General features: G+C 45.7%; 1 protein-coding gene across 4 annotated transcripts in view; it reads right to left on the reverse strand.

Annotated features, from left to right (window-relative positions):
- TAF1 (TATA-box binding protein associated factor 1) overlaps positions 1-15,815 on the reverse strand; it is a 137,040-nt gene that overhangs the window by 99,576 nt on the left and 21,649 nt on the right. For all 4 annotated transcript variants that reach the window (XM_075917992.2, XM_075917993.2, XM_075917994.2 and 1 more), the window contains exons 6-8: positions 7,754-7,972; positions 7,143-7,364; positions 6,769-6,967 (exon numbers count right to left, since the gene is read on the reverse strand). In XM_075917992.2, the coding sequence (XP_075774107.2) occupies positions 6,769-6,967; positions 7,143-7,364; positions 7,754-7,972 (640 nt within the window). The remainder of the gene's footprint in view (positions 1-6,768; positions 6,968-7,142; positions 7,365-7,753; positions 7,973-15,815) is intronic.

Here is a 15,815-nt window from a genome sequence, read left to right on the forward strand (position 1 = left end):
ACAGTGGCCAGCTGAGGCCACAGCTTTCCATGTTACCAGCTACAAGCCCAGGTAAGTGCCACTCCTTGCCCCTCCTCAGGAGCTTTCCCCCTCCCCGGAGAATGCAGCAATTTCCTCACCACTACAAGCAGACCGGGTGAACTCCCACCCCCTCCCAGGCTATGCCCTGCAACACTGCTCCTAATACATTCCAGAACAACGTACACTCTTTTTGCAACAATGTTACACTGTTAACACTGTTAACTTGTATTTAGTTTGAGATTCACTAAAATCGCCAGATCCTTTTCTGCAAACTCCTTCCTCCGCAGTCTTTTCTACATTAAAGCTCTACAGCAGTACAAAATAGGAAGGATGGGCTTCACCTAAACCAAAATGGAACCAAACTGCTGGCACTTAACATTAAATAGATCGTACAGCAGTTTTTAAACTGAGGGCTGGGGAAAACCCACGGGTGCGGAGGAGCACATGGATGGGACAGACATCTCTTAGGGCAGGGTCTATTAATAGAGAGTCTCTAGGTTCTAAGGAGGAGGAGAGAATAGAAGTATGGGTCAGATCAGATGAAACAATCAAATGAAAGAGTCTAACGTCAGGAAATGGCAGAGATAAAAAGTGACATTTTTCAAGTGCTTATACACAAATGCTAGAAGTCTAAATAGCAAAATGGGTGAACGAGAGTGCCTAATTTTAGAGGGAGATACTGATATAACAGGCATCACGGAAACTTGCTGGAATGAGGACAATCAACAGGACAAAGTCATACCAGGGTACAAAATATATTGGAAGGAGAGAAAAAATTGTGCACGGGAGGGAGTAGCACTATATGTGAAAAAAATGTAGAATCAAATGAAGTAAAAATTTTAAGTGAGCCAATATGTTCCATAGAATCTCTATGGATAGTAATTCCATGCTCCAATAATAAGAATATAGCAGTAGGGATATATTATTGACCACCTGATCAGGACACTGATAGTGACTATGAAATGCAGAGGGAGATTAGAGAGATTATAAAAATAAGCTCAATACTAGTGGGGGACTTCAACTATCTCCATATTGATTGGGTGCACGTCACCTCAGGACGGGATACAGAGATAAAATTTCTTGATACCTGAAATGACTGTTTTTTGGAGCAGCTGGTTCTGGAACCCACAAGGAGAGAGGCTATTCTTGATTTAGTCCTAAATGGAGCGCAGGATCTGGTTCAAGAGGTAAATATAACTGGACTGCTTGGAAATAGTGACCATAATATAATAAAATTTAACATCCCAGTGGTGGGAAAAAACACCTCAGCAGCCCAATACTATAACATTTAATTTCAGAAAAGGGAACTATGCAAAAATGAGGAAGTTAGTTAAACAGAAATTAAAAGGTATAGTGACAAAAGTAAAACCTCTGAAAGCTGCTTGGAAACTTTTCAAAGACACCATAATAGATGCCCAATTTAAATGTATACCCTCCAAATTAAAAAACACAGTAAAGGAACCAAAAAGAGCCAATGTGGCACTTTTTTAATCAGGTAAAAGAAGCAATGACAGATAAAAGAAGTGTAAGTCAGATACTAGTGAGGAAAATAGAAAGGAGCATGGACGCTATCAAATGAAGTATAAAAATATAATAAGAAAAGCCAAAAAGGAGTTTGAAGAACAGCTAGCCAAAAACTCAAAAAGTAACAGCAAAATGTTTGATAAGTACATCAGAAGCAGGAGTTCTTTGCTTCATCTTCACGGCTGAGGATATTGGGGAGATTCCCAAACCTAAGCCATTCTTTTTAGGTGACAAATCTGAGGAACTATCCCAGACTGAAGACAATTAGACTGTCACTAGAGGAGGTTTTGGAACAAATTGAAAAACTTAACAGTAACAAGTCACCAGGACCAGATGGCATCCACCCAAGAGTTCTGAAAACTCAAATGGGAAATTGTAGAACTGTTAACTGTGGTTTGTAACCTATCCTTTAAATCAGCTTCCGTACCTAATGACTGGATGATAGCTAACATGACGCCAATATTTAAAAAGGGCTCTAGAGGTGATTCTGGCAATTACAGACTGGTAAATCTAACAGTACCAGGCAAATTAGTTGAAACTATAGTAAAGAATAAAATTGTCAGATATGTGGATAAATATAATTTGTTGGGGGGGAAGTCAATATGATTTCTGTAAAGGGAAATCATGCCTTACTAATCTGCTAGAGTTTTTTGAAGGGGTCAACGAACACGTGGACAAGGGCGATCCAGTGGATATAGTATACTTGATTTCCAGAAAGCCTTTGACAAGGTCCCTCACCAAAGGCTCTTACATAAAGTAAGTTATCATGGGATAAGAGGGAAGGTCCTTTCATGGATTGATAACAGGTTAAAAGACAGGAAACAAAGGGTAGGAATAAATGGTCAGTTTTCCAAGTGGAGAGAGGTAAATTAGTGGGGTCCCCTAATAGCCTGTCCTGGAACCAATCCTATTCAATTTATTTATAAATGATCTAGAGAAAGGGGTAAACAGTGAAGTGGCAAAATTTGCAGATGATACCAAACTGCTCAAGAAGTTAAGACCAAAGCAGATTGTGAAGAGCTTCAAAAAGATCTCACCAAAGTGAGTGACTGGGCAACAAAATTGCAAATGAAATTTCATGTTCATAAATGTAAAGTAATGCACATTGGAAAAATTAATCCCAGCTATACATACAATATGATGGGGACTAATTTGGCTACAACTCCTCAAGAGAGATCTTAGATTCATGTGGATAATACTCTGAAAACATTCATGCAGTGTGCAGCGACAGTCAAAAAAGCAAACAGGATGTTAGGAATAATTAAAAAAGGGATAGAGAAGAAGACAGAGAATATCTTTTTGCCCTTATATAAAACCATAGTACGCTCACATCTTGAATACTGCATACAAATGTGGTTGCCTCATCTCAAAAAAGTTGCATTGGCACTGGAAAAGGTTCAGAAAAGGGCAACAAAAATGACTAGGGTTTGGACCGGGTCCCAGATGAAGAGAAATTAAAAAAACCAAAACTTATCTTTTCATCTTAGGAAAAAGAGACTACAGGGGAATGTGATAGAGGTCTATAAAATCATGACTGGTATGGAAAAAGTGAATAAGGAAAAGTTATTTACTTATTCCTACAATATAAGAACTAGGAGTCTCCAAATGAAATTAATAGGCAGCAGATTTAAAACAAACAAAAGGAAGTTTTTCTTCACTCAGCGCACTGTGAACCTGTAGAACTCCTTGACAAAGAACATGGTGAAGGCTAGGACTTGAACAGGGTTCAAAAAAAGAGATAGATTCATGGAGGTTAGGTCCATCAATGGCGATTAGCCAGGATGGGTAGGAATGGCGTCCCTGGCCTCTGTTTCTCTGGCGGTACGTGACAGGGGAGGGATCACGTGAGGATTACCTGTTGTGTTCTCTCCCTCTGGGCCATCTGATATTGGGCACTGTCAGCAGACAGATACTGGGCTGGATGGACCCCGTATGGCCATTCGTATGTTCTTATCTAGCATCAGCCCAGCTGTATTGACGCAGCCTTTTAAGCTGAGACCTGCCCTAAGTAATTCTTAATTTGTTCTTTTCCTATTTGAACCTCAAATCACACTCAATTTACATGGATGTTCACTATAAATAGTCTGCTCATTGCTAAATCTTTTGGTGAACACTGATAGAAGAGGCATTTAGCACTTTCTACATTGCTGAGCGCTCTGCAATCATCTTTCACACCTCACTGAGTAATGTGCTTACTCTGTCCTTGGCCCTCCTCTTGCTTCCAATGCATTTGTAAGATACTTTCTTCTTACCCCATATGTCCCTACCTAGTTCAATCATGTTTTGTGATGATCTTGGCCTAATTTTGTTTCTACACTCTTGTGTTTATAATCATATTTTGTAATCTGACCTAGTTTGGAGGTTTTTTACAATTCCTTTTTGAGTTCCAGGTTTTTGAAAATCTCCTAGGTAAACCAGAATGGTCCTGTAGTGAGTCAGTGTGGCCTCCCACTGACCTGGATGAGGAAACTCTCCCAAAGATCCCTTGGTGTGCGGTGCCAGAACAACCCAGCCCCACCCACAGGAAACTGAAAGGCAGGGCCAGAGGTATAAAAAGAGGATCTTCAAGCTCAGCTGGAGCCCAGCTGTTAAGCAGGCCTGAGGCTCTACCCCAGCCCCAGAGAAGAAAGACCCTGCCACACTGCCCTCAGAGGGAGAATTGAGTTGGGCCACCAGGGCTACTGCTGGGCCCTGAGAACTGGCCCAGGATGCCCCAGCCGCTGCCTGGCTCTCATGACTTAGGGATGGGGGGCAAATCTGTAAAGGTTGGTACTTGGTCCTGCCGTGAGGGCAAGTGACTGGACTCTACCTCTCAAGGTCCGTTCCAGTTCTATGAGATAGGTATATCTCCATTTAAAAAAAAAAAGGGAGACTGGACAAAACTGCGAAGCCCGATGCCTGGGCCCATGGAATTACTCGGACCCCCAAGACTCTTACCAGGCCCAGAAGACTGGGCTGGAGCGCCAGGACCCTTGCCAGAGCCTATGAACACACTGCCAGCACCTCTGTCCCCAGCTGACCCCGAGGAGCAGCAGCTGAGCCAGGTAGGCCCCAAAGGAGAACTGGGAAGTGGCCCAGGAACAGCTGACCGCGAGGCAGCTGAGGAGATAGAGGTCCGTTGGGCAGTGTATTGCAGCTTGGATCTCCGCTGACCCACAAAACCCAGTCAGCATGTTGGAGGCCAGATCCCCACCACCTCAGTGGCCGTGGCACTGCCGCTGTTAGGGCCCTGGCCTGAGACACAGTGGAGTGGGTGGGCCTGCATCCCCCCCTGCCACTCCTTCCCTGGGGTGGCAGGTTCCCTCTGTAGGGAAAGAAGCCCCTGCGCTTGTCAGCTCTCTGCCAGCAAGGAAACCCAACCCCTGGCTCGACCTGCAGAAAGCCGTGGGTTTAACTGTTCAGACTGCTTAGGGTTTGTTTATGGGTTGCTGGCCCGCCCTTACGCCAGGCCTGGCCTTCTAAACTGTGGCTCAGCCTGCAGTCAGGTCTGAGCCTTAACCTTGTGAAGTAACTGTTTGTTTGTTGCCCCACCTTGATCAAAACCCTGGGCTTATAAACCGCTGCTCAGCTTACCCAAAAGTACTGCTTAACTGTTATCTGCTGCCCCACCCTGAACTAGGGCATAGACCAGTGGTCTCCAACCTTTTTACCCAAGATCACGGCTTGATCTGTCATTTAAAACAAGATCTACCGCCCTGCCCCTTCCTTGAAGCTCTGCCCTCTCTATTCTCCTCTTCTCCATCACTTGCTATCCCCAATCCTTATACTGCTACTTTAAAAAAAAATTCCCACCATTTCTCGCAGCTACTCACCTATGCTGTTGCTCCGTGAGTAGCTGCTCCTCAAATGAGGAAATCTAATGTAAATGTACTGCGCAGGCGCACAGTTCAGAGAGGGCTCAAGAGCTACTCTTAGAGCCTCCGAGATCTACCGGTAGATCGCGATCTACTGGTTGGTGACCACGGGCATAGACTCTAACCACCATTCAGCCTGTGGTCAGGCCTGAGTTCCCAAACTTCAGCAGCTTGTAGCAAGTCAGCATGGCCTTCCACTGACAGGAACTATTACAGATCCTTTAACATATTTTCTATTTTTCCTATACACTGGATAATTATGCTCTTATTCAGTGCTTAATATCTCTACAAAACTGCCAACTCTACTGAATTTTTTCACTGAGACTTGTCATTATAGGATCTTCCCTACCAATTGATTGAAGTTTACCTTCTTGAAATCATGTGTCTTTATTCTGCTCTCTTCCCTCCTTCCACCTTCAAATTCTCAACCAGGTCCTCCTTGTCTGTCAAAATTAAGTCTGGTGCAGTCTCTGCACTAGTTGCTTTCTCCACCTTCTGTAACAAAGCTGCTCCTGACCATAGGCACTACCCATGCAGAGCCAGAGCTTTCCCTATTTTGACAATTCAGCTCAATTTTCCTTTACCCTCTGAGCCCTTAACCCATCCTCCTCCCCAGTCTCACTACCCCTGCTCTCTAATCTGCTTCTCTAGCACCTCACAGGGTGTATGCTGAGCAATGCTGGGGCCTCCAGGAGACAAAAATAAGAGTAACTAGCATAATCAGATAGTTCAATAAGCTTTTCCTTGGAGAGACAGAAGAAGTTATAATGAAGAAAGGGAATAATTCTGGATTTACAGTTCAGCTTTAGAAACCTGCCAATGTCTGAGCTACAGAGTTTAGCTATAGGAGCCCCAAAACATTGTCTCAGGAACAATGTGAGATTCTTTGGTAAATGTTGCCTGTGATAATACAGAAGTTTCCACTAGCCCCTGAAGAGCAAGGATCGAAGCATTAACTTACAAAGCAGAGGGATTTTAATGCTGCCATAAATGGAAATTTCAACAGTCACTAGGAAGTCTCCAGGACAGCAACCCTTGGCATGCAATTTGTTAGGTCCAGCCCCTCATTTCAATTAGCAAGGGGAAAGACACCAAGACATTTCTCTGGACACACACTTGACTTTTGATGTTCTCTCCTGACAGATCAGGTCAAGCCTATTTGGGCAGGAGAAGAACAAAAGGCTTTGGCCTCAACTTGATTTAGCCAAAGCCACCTCCTGACAGAGACACCACCACACATGCTGAAGAGGAGAGGATGGGTAATTAGCCTAACAGACTGTCATATGTAGAAACTAACCTAGAGATCCCCCATTTCACCCACACTCTCAAGAAGTGGACATGAAAAAGTGTAAACACAGCAGCCGGGCACCTTGCTGGGCATTGTATGCAGTGGCATTTCTGGTCATACTGGAAGGCAGCCAGCCTGCCAGACTTGCACGCTGTGTTTTAGTCCCTTTGTGTTTGACATCCTCCCCATTCCAGATCACATCATCCTCCCATTGCAGCTGTGTCACCATGAGGAAGTGCTCATCAGCCAGCAAGTCGTCCTCAGCCATCACTCCCAAGCTCTGCACAGGAGAGAACAACAGCATTAGACTCAAGTTTCTCCTCCTCTTCCCCCTTCACAACATCTCTTCCACTGGCTAGTTCCCATCTTTACTCACTATCCCAGCCCTGTTCCCTTGCCTACTCCATTGTGCTCAACACAACCACTCCCTCCTCTCTACATGCGCTTCCTCTCACCTTCTCCACAGAAAGACCTGAAGTCTCCTGTTCTCTCCCATGCTCTTTTAGTTTGAAGCCATAGTCAAAACCACTGCCATCCTCAGGGATGCCCAGCATATCATACCAGAGCTGGGCTGGCCCATAACGCCATTCAGCCACCTTGGGCTTAGTATCAGTCACTTTGTCTATGTCTCCAGTAGACTGGGAAAACTTGGACTCCACAGGTGCCATCATAGTGATCTGCAGCACAGCGGGGGAAAAAGAAACCTGTCAGTCATCATTGTCAGAGCTGGCAACCAGAGCATTTCTCAGAAATCTCGAGATGCATATTCAAGCTTAGCAGCTGCCTTAGCAAACACTGGGAGCATGGCAACCTAGCAATGCAAGGATCTCCACTGCTATAATAAAACAGGGAAAGCATTCCTTATTTCCTTACTGTTCAAGGTCTCTTAACCCACTAGCAAATGCTCTCCGGGGCCTCTGCTTAATATCCAAGGAGCAGCCTCCACACAGTGAGGGCAATGGCCTAAACTCTCCCACCAGTATTGTCGTGAGAGGGTGACAATCTTTGGGGCAAAGAGGCTCCCTGTTTGCTAGCTAAGGGCCTTCCTAAATCTCAGACTTCCCACCTCATCATCTGAGAGGCACTGCTCAGGAGGAGGAGGAGCAGCAAATTCATATTCCCAGGGGGACTTCTCTTCCATTCCTGCCTCGGTTGCAGCTTCACCTTCCTGGATCTGCACTTCTTGCATTAGCTCCCGATGTTTCTTTTTGCGTTTCCTCCGGGCACTACGCCAAACAGACGGAACATTCTTCCCAGGGCCAAAGAGACGGAGAAAACGCAGTACCTAGAACAAGACAGACAGAAAGGGTCATAAGAACAAACCACGAGACCCTAGTGACATAGGCACACGCATTTCATGCCATGAGCAGCAAGGATGAGGAAGCGCTCCAAGCCCAAGAGACTTTTGCACCAAGACCAGGCTGGGGCAAGGAATAACTGGAGAACTGTAGCCACCTAATTTCCACAGTGACAAGTGTTCCCTGTAAGCTGCTCAGGAGAGATTAACTGAGCGCCCACAGCTAGGTTTTCATTTCTACTGGTGGTGAACATGCACATTCTTCAGTGCTCACAAAAGTGTATTCCACACATGGTTGAAAAAGATTAGAGGAAACATTGACCGTGACCCTCAATCACTAGGGGCCTCATGCTCAGATTTGAGACATATCAGACACTTCCCTTCTGTTTGGTAGAACCTTTATTTAATCCTCAAGATTTTATTCTGAAATTCACCTGAAGGATGAATCCTGAGCAGTGGCATCAGTCCCACTTAATCCAGCTGCAGCACAACAGAATCTGGACAAATGTCTTAATTCAGCACATTGCATTACCAGAGACACAAGAGCATGCTGAGAAAAGCCAATAATATTATTTGCAGGATGAAGGGAACTTTTTATAAGGAAGGAAAAAAGAATTAAACATGTAAACCCTTTCTAAATGATGGCGGAAGAGACACAGAATGAAATAGCTGAAATGTGTAAACTAAGGCTGTTAAAGCAGATAATTGGCTAATCACTTAGTCAATGCAATTTATACCAACTGCACAATTAGTCAATAAGGAGAGGTGCTCTGTCTCAGCTCACGCCAGGTCCAGGAGCTACCCCCACTGCTGCTCTGCAGTTTAAATGTAGTAGGAATCAGGCACGCAGGAAGGATCCTGGACCGCTGTACTTTAAATGCAACAATAGCCGCCTGGCTCTTATTATATTTAAGCTGCAGAGCAGCAGGAGGGTAGGTCTCAGACCCAGCACAAACCAGGACCGAGCAGTACCAGCTTCTGCCTTTGCTTCCCCTGGCCCCACAGCCGCATCACAGAGATTGTGCTAGGGAGAACTGGCTTTTAAGTCAGCTCTCCTCAGCACTAGCTCTCACTTCCTGCTTCTCCCCGCTGCCTCTGATACAGATAATATTACAAGAAGGTTAAAGTTTCAAAGCTGAACATTCAAAAGTTAAGGAATGATCAAATTAATGTTGTATATTAAACCTTAACTCTGCTCTGTGGTGCATATGATCACACACTCAGGAATCCTTCCTCATTCACTGCACAGGCTGAATGCTCCCAAGGAATCAAACAGTTCTAGAATTTTTTCATCTTATTCAGTGTGTGGTCAGTAGAATTTAGACAGAATAAACAGGCTACAAGGTGTAAACACAACCCAGTCACTGTCCAATGCTAAACAGTGCTAAACAAGGTCCAAGGCCTTGCTTAGCACCATGGCAAACATACCTTTACACTTTCTTAATCTTTTAAAGATACCGAAGACAACATCCTTTGTTCCCTTTAGCTGTTGACAGTTTTCCTTTTTCTTTTTAAGACAGAAAGAACCCTTCTTGTTTGACAGTCCCATAGACGGGATCTAAGGCCTTTTAGCAACAAAACAGTGAGAATGTTTACACTGCAATGAGACTTTTGTTGGGAAAAACCACCCAGTTTTGGCAACAAAAACTTCCACCCCGGGAGAGACTTTTGACTTTTCTGCTCCCTTTATTTTCAACAAAGAGCCAGCATAGACTCTGCTGTTTGTTTTGTCCAAAGAACTGGCTTCCACCAGTATCCCACAATGCCTGCTCTGATGGCTCTGCTCAGTGTTTTGTGGTCTATGCTGCCCTTCCCACAACATTGCAGTGCAGAATGCTTACCCACATTGCTTTGCTCTGTCACACTTTGCTAGCAAAGTGGCCATGAAATGTCAACAATGGGAGGCAGAAAAAACAGTTTGACCAGTTTTCACTTTTGGTGACTTTTGTATGTTGACAGTACTTTTGTAGTCAAACCTTGCCAGGGTAGAACTATCCTAATGCTGTCCTTTGGGAAAAGGAGAAGCAATCAGTTGAGATGATGTTATTAAAGTCTAATCTCAGAAGGAAAAGCCCCCATGTCTAAGTCTCTTAGCTGGGATCTAAGATGGTAATAACTCACATCCAAGACAGTATCTGGGATTCAGCTAGAGCTAGAAGGGGTGGTATTAATGATTCCATCTAGGTCCCTTGCTTTGTGGCCAAGACATCAGAGATTAGGATTATGGATCAGAATCCCAGGAAACAGTGGATGTGGCAACCATAATGGTGAAGCTCACTCCAAGAGCCTTTATCAGTTCTTTCCAGCTGTATTTTTTGTTCCACCTTCCCTACCTACTCAAAACCTCTCTCAAGGACCCAAAAAGGGAGGGGTGGACAAAAAAGTCCATTCCCTGTTTTGTCCACCTATTAGGCCCAATATGCGACATCTCAACTTTGGCTCACTTACTTCCAGTGCCACATCTCCTGTTTTAACACGCGTAATTTCAGCAGTCTTTGAATCATATCAACTTGACCTTTTTAGTTTAGACCAATTCAGTTATTGTCTCTTTCCTGCTTTTTCCCTGTAGTTATTACAGTAACATCTTATTCATTTTTACAGCTGAGCAGTTTGGATACATTTGTAAGCCCTATTGTATCAAGTCGTCTTTACTTCCACACCACCTAAACCAGAGGTCGGCAATCTTTGGCTCACTAGGGAGCCAGATATGGCTCTTCTAGAGCCCCAACTCGGCCCTCCTGCTCCCTCCTCAATAGGGAGTCAGCGCTACAGCCTTACGGCCCCCACATCAGCGCTGGCTTCCTGCGGGGAGGTCAGGGGGATGAAGCCCCAAGTTCCCCCGCTGGATCTGGCATGCAGGGAACAAGTCGTTTTCCTTCCCCTGTATTGACTACACAATTAGTTTTGTATTGACTACACAATTAGTTGCTAACGAACACTCTGCAGAGCCACAGCGAGAATAGCTCCAGGAGCCAGCTTGAGCTGGGACTGAGCGCACACAGCTCCTGCCGGATCCAGGCAGGAGTCACCCGCACTGCAGCTTTACATTAACATAGTAAGAGCTGCTGGGCTCCTACTACATTTAAAATGCAGAGTCGCAGCACCCCAGACTCACGCAAGCTGGGACTGCTCAGCACCAGCCCGTTTGTGGCAGCCAGGGCTGGCCACAGACAGGGACTACTGCTGAAGCAGCCTCTGCATATGGCCAGCCCAAGCCACTTTGAACAGGGACTGCTTGGCAGCAGCAGCTCCTGTCTGTGGGGTGGGAGGATGCAAGCTCCTCACTGGGACCCCCCCAGACAGGGGCTACTGCTAGAGCAGCCTCTGGCCATGGTGAGCCTCGGCCTGCCACATTCAGAGGCTGCTTCGTAGGAACCTCTCCATTTACCTCCCCCCACCCTCACTCCCCCGCTGCCTCTGATAGAGGGGGGCAGGCAGCACTGTGGAGACAGTGCTGTGGGGAACTGGCTTTTAAGCTGGCTCCTCCCAGCTCCTGTGTCTCCTCCACCCTGCTGCCTCTAACATCTGTGGTTACCCCCCATCCTCTCATGCCAGAACCCTGCATCCCCACCCCCTCACTCACGCCTCCAGCCAGACTCCCTGCCCCCTGGACAGACACTCTGCCGCCAGCTGATGAGAGGCAGCAGACCCGGTGCAAGCTGGAACTGAGCCAGGCTGCCTGCCCGCCTGGCTCCTAATATACTTTAAATGCAGTGTGGGTAGGTCCCGGACCTGACGCAAGCCAGGACTCTAAAAAACGTACTGGGGGGGGGGCGGGGAATGCTTGTCATCTATAGCATTAACCTATAAGCTCTTGCTTATCGGTTAATCAATTACATCCCTAATATGGACTGGGCCTGGGCAAAATACCTTCTGGCCTGCAGACACAGCGGGGAGCCTCACCTTGCCTGCCCCACCACCCACACACTGCTGAGAAAAAACTACTGGGGGTTTTGTTTGAACAGCTGTTAACCTTCACATGCTGCTCTCACCCCCTCACAATCCCACTGGCCGGGTTTCCAGTCAATGGGAGCTGCATGTTGTCAACAGGCAACTTGCAAAGCACCCTTCCCCCCTCCACTCAAGCTCATAACTGTTCAAAAGCCACATGGCCCTGTCACCCCAAACCTTTGCCCCCCCATCTGTCCCCATATTCCCTCCTCAAGTCTGCACCACAAACCCCTGCCCCAAGTCACAACCCAAACCCTCTATCCCCTCCCCCCGTATCCTCTCCCAGGTCCTGCACCCCAATCCCCTGCCCCAGGTCACAACCCAGACCCCTGCATCCCAGTCTCCTACCCCAAGTCATAACCCCCTCTTGCCCTAGGTCACAACCCAGACCCCATCCACCCCCTCCTGACCTTAGTCCCCTTCCCCAGGTCACAACTGCCTCCTTCATCCAGACTCCATCCCAGACCCCACACCCTCTCCTGCACCCCAGTCCTTGACTGCAAGCTCCCTTCTGCACCTAACTCCATCCCAGACCCTGCACCTTCTCCATTAATATGGAAGAGCACAACCCTCAACCACTTTCCACGTTCTTGGAGTGGCCTTCTCATAAAAAATTATTGCCCACCCCGGTACGGACTAACTCTGTGCACAACAAAGGTGGGAGGCCTCAGACCTTCATTCCGAGTCCGGGTCTCATTGCGGAGGAGTGGGGGGCTGCTGCTCTGCTTAGTGTCCTAACTGCAGCAACAGAACGAGAGCCTTGTCTGCAAGGCAGACAGGCTGTGCCCCAAGACAGGTGGTGGGACGGGGGGGGGGGCGCGCTGGCTGTAACAAAAAGAGCCCAAGAGTGCAGCTTCTCTCCCTCCTCCCCCAGCTGAGGTTAGTGCCCCAGTCCTTGCTCTTTGCTGCCTGGATATATAGGAGTTACTGCAGGAGGGGCCACTCCTGTCACAGCTTGATACTGACAGCCTCTCCCCATCCCCCCCACTTCTGAGGCGTGATCCCCCTTCACTGTTGTCAGCTCAGCCCCACATTCTAGTCCCATAGGAAGGGAGGGGATCATCCCTTTGGGTGGTGTCTGATTCTGCTGCAGCTGCATCAGAGGGGGGCAAGAGGGTAGGAGCAGGTTTGGAAATGCCTCGGAAGCTACTATGCTTTTCACAAAGCCACTGCTCTGTATCAGATCCGTCAGAGAAAACCTGCACAACAACTTCAAAAAGATGAGCCTGGGAACTTAAATACATACATTTGCCAGTTGCTACAAAATATGAACTGAACCAGCACACTGCATTTCTGATGTATTAGAACAACCTGTGACCCTCTTAACTAGCCCATGACTGGGGAGTTAAGGGGCCACTTCACCTTAAGTGGTCCTTTAGCATAAATAGTTAACACATTTTTCAAACCGTCTGTTCCATCTTATATTTGACAGCCAAAGTACACTTACTTGGCGGACTACGGGTGGAGGGCTTGCGCTCTCACCGTTGCAGTCCACATTTACAAAAAAGCGCACACATACCCCACAGAAATTCCTGCATATGAGCCTGTAGTAGCCCATAAAGGGAAGTTACGGTGTCTCATATGCATCCTTGTGGAGACCAACAATGTGTCTCAATCTGGCCCTATGAATGCACAGATAACTTAAATTAAGCTATTTCCTAACTTTTGAGCATCTGACTTTGGACAATGCTCATTATGGCTAGGAAACTTGATCAGGTTTGAAGCGAAAAAACAGATGCTTGTACATAAACACATGGAGTTTGGGCAACAGATCACAGGAACTGGCATTACCGGGGTAGGAAGTCAAACTGAATAACCTGGGGATTACAGAAACATGGTGGAATAGCACTTATGACTGGCATACAAGTATTGAATGGCATGTGCTGTTTATGACATAAATAAAGGTGAAGGTGACATGGTAGCATCATGCGCCAATGAAGTGTAAAGAAATAAAGTGACAGTATGAACAAAATGGAATCTGTGTCCCCCAATCACTTTGGGGAAGAACTGTAAAAAAGAGGTTCTACTAGGATAGTGCTTGGGTTTTGCTAAATCAGCTTCTGTACCTAATGATTGGAAGATAGGATAAAATTTCTACAGGTGCCATGTTAGCTGAGGCAGGCTATGATATTCTGTTAAGAACCTCTATTCTAAATTTGGAGTCTGGAACTGGCACTCAAACAGTACATGATGATTACTCCCCCTTCCCACCCCACCTAGCCCATCGAAGAAAGGTCATCATAGAGCTAACGACCCAGGATAAGAGACAGAACATGACACATTCAATGGTGCTAGGAACAAATGAGCCATTGTCAAGTACTCCTAATGTCTCTGCTTTAATCCCCAGATGGACCACATCCGGGAAGAAACACCTTCTTGAAGCTGACATATATCGCCACTTAACACAATTGATATCTGTTTTGTTTAAATACTTGTTTTACTAGATGTAAGGTATTATGTAAGCTATGGGTAGAAAACACTATGTAACTTGATATTATTCTTATTTTGCCTCATGATTAGCATCTATCCAGGGGGGTCCTCGATCTCTTCCCTCCCCAAAAATCACTTGATCTGCCCATTGAGCATCCTATATAATTAGTTGTAACCTATTGTTTGGCAATGTTCACTGAGCCCAACAAGCGATGTGACACTCCACCAGCACTGTGTGTTAATAAATCCTTCTGCTTGCTCCATATACAGTGTCCAGATTCTGTTCCTACAGTTTGGGGGCTCGTCCTGGATCCAGGCTTGTGAGCTGAACAGTGCCAGAAACTGACATCCAAGAGGGATGAGTATGTTTACTTTACCACATCATTAGGCTAGGGATGGAAGTCTTTTCCTTCAGACACGTCCTGGTTCTGTTCCAAATTTAAGTCAAAGAGAAACCTTCTGAGTACAAATTCACAAATCCTGGCAGGCGGCAATTTTAAAGACACAGTATGCTGCAGCCGGAGCCAAGGAAAAGTTGGTCAAATGGTAAAATAATCAGGAAGGCAATAAAAAAGACAGAGCAGTAATAGTGATGCAGGACACCCTCAAATTAAAGGACCAGGAAAATACCACCTTCAAGCTGAAAAATGAGGCATTATTATTAATAATAATAATAATACTAATAATAGTAATTAGAAAAACAGAAAAAGCAACGCAAACGGTCCAGACATGATTTGCTCATACAAGTAAAGCAGGAAAATGAGAAATAGAAAAGAATGGCCCTGGCAAATTTACAAGATAAAATGGGGTCCACTGCATTGCAACCACAATCACGAGGGGCAAGTCAAAAGGGAAATAAAATTGGTGTCCCCGTTCTTCTCTCCCTTTAAGATCCTTTAAGGGTCTTAAGGCATAGAACATACAATACTAAACATTGCTAGTAAAAACAAACTGGGCACATTGGTGCAAGATTCAGAAAGAAACCCTTCATAAAGAGAAGGAGTCAACTATGTTTTGGAGCAAATATTGCAAAGGTTTAGGCATGGTTTATGGTCTGACTATACTCTAGCTTATGTTTATAAGACCTTGCAGACCTTGAAAGCAAATTGTCAAAGCATTTACAAACCCTAATCTCACTCAAAGATACTGCTGAAGTCTGGCTGTTATGGAAAACCCAGTACTGAGGAGTTAAAAAAAAAAAATTAGCTGACTGCAAAAATGAACAATTGGATTTACCCAAGTAAAGGGATCAGAAGGTTATGATGGCTAATTAGAGAGCCCAACCTTCTTGCTAAATTAATAACGGACAAAACCTGTGTCCCTGAGATGGAGCCAATCAGCAGCAAAGCAGACTCAGGTACAGAAAATAAAAAGGAAATAAGCATGTGAAAGGGGGGTAAAAGATTCGGGGCCCTGTGTGGGCATAGTAGAAGAATAAGGAAAACAGTAG

Source organism: Pelodiscus sinensis, chromosome 13 (genome assembly GCF_052426305.1).
Source record: "Pelodiscus sinensis isolate ZL-2025 chromosome 13, ASM5242630v1, whole genome shotgun sequence".
NCBI classification, from domain to species: domain Eukaryota; kingdom Metazoa; phylum Chordata; order Testudines; family Trionychidae; genus Pelodiscus; species Pelodiscus sinensis.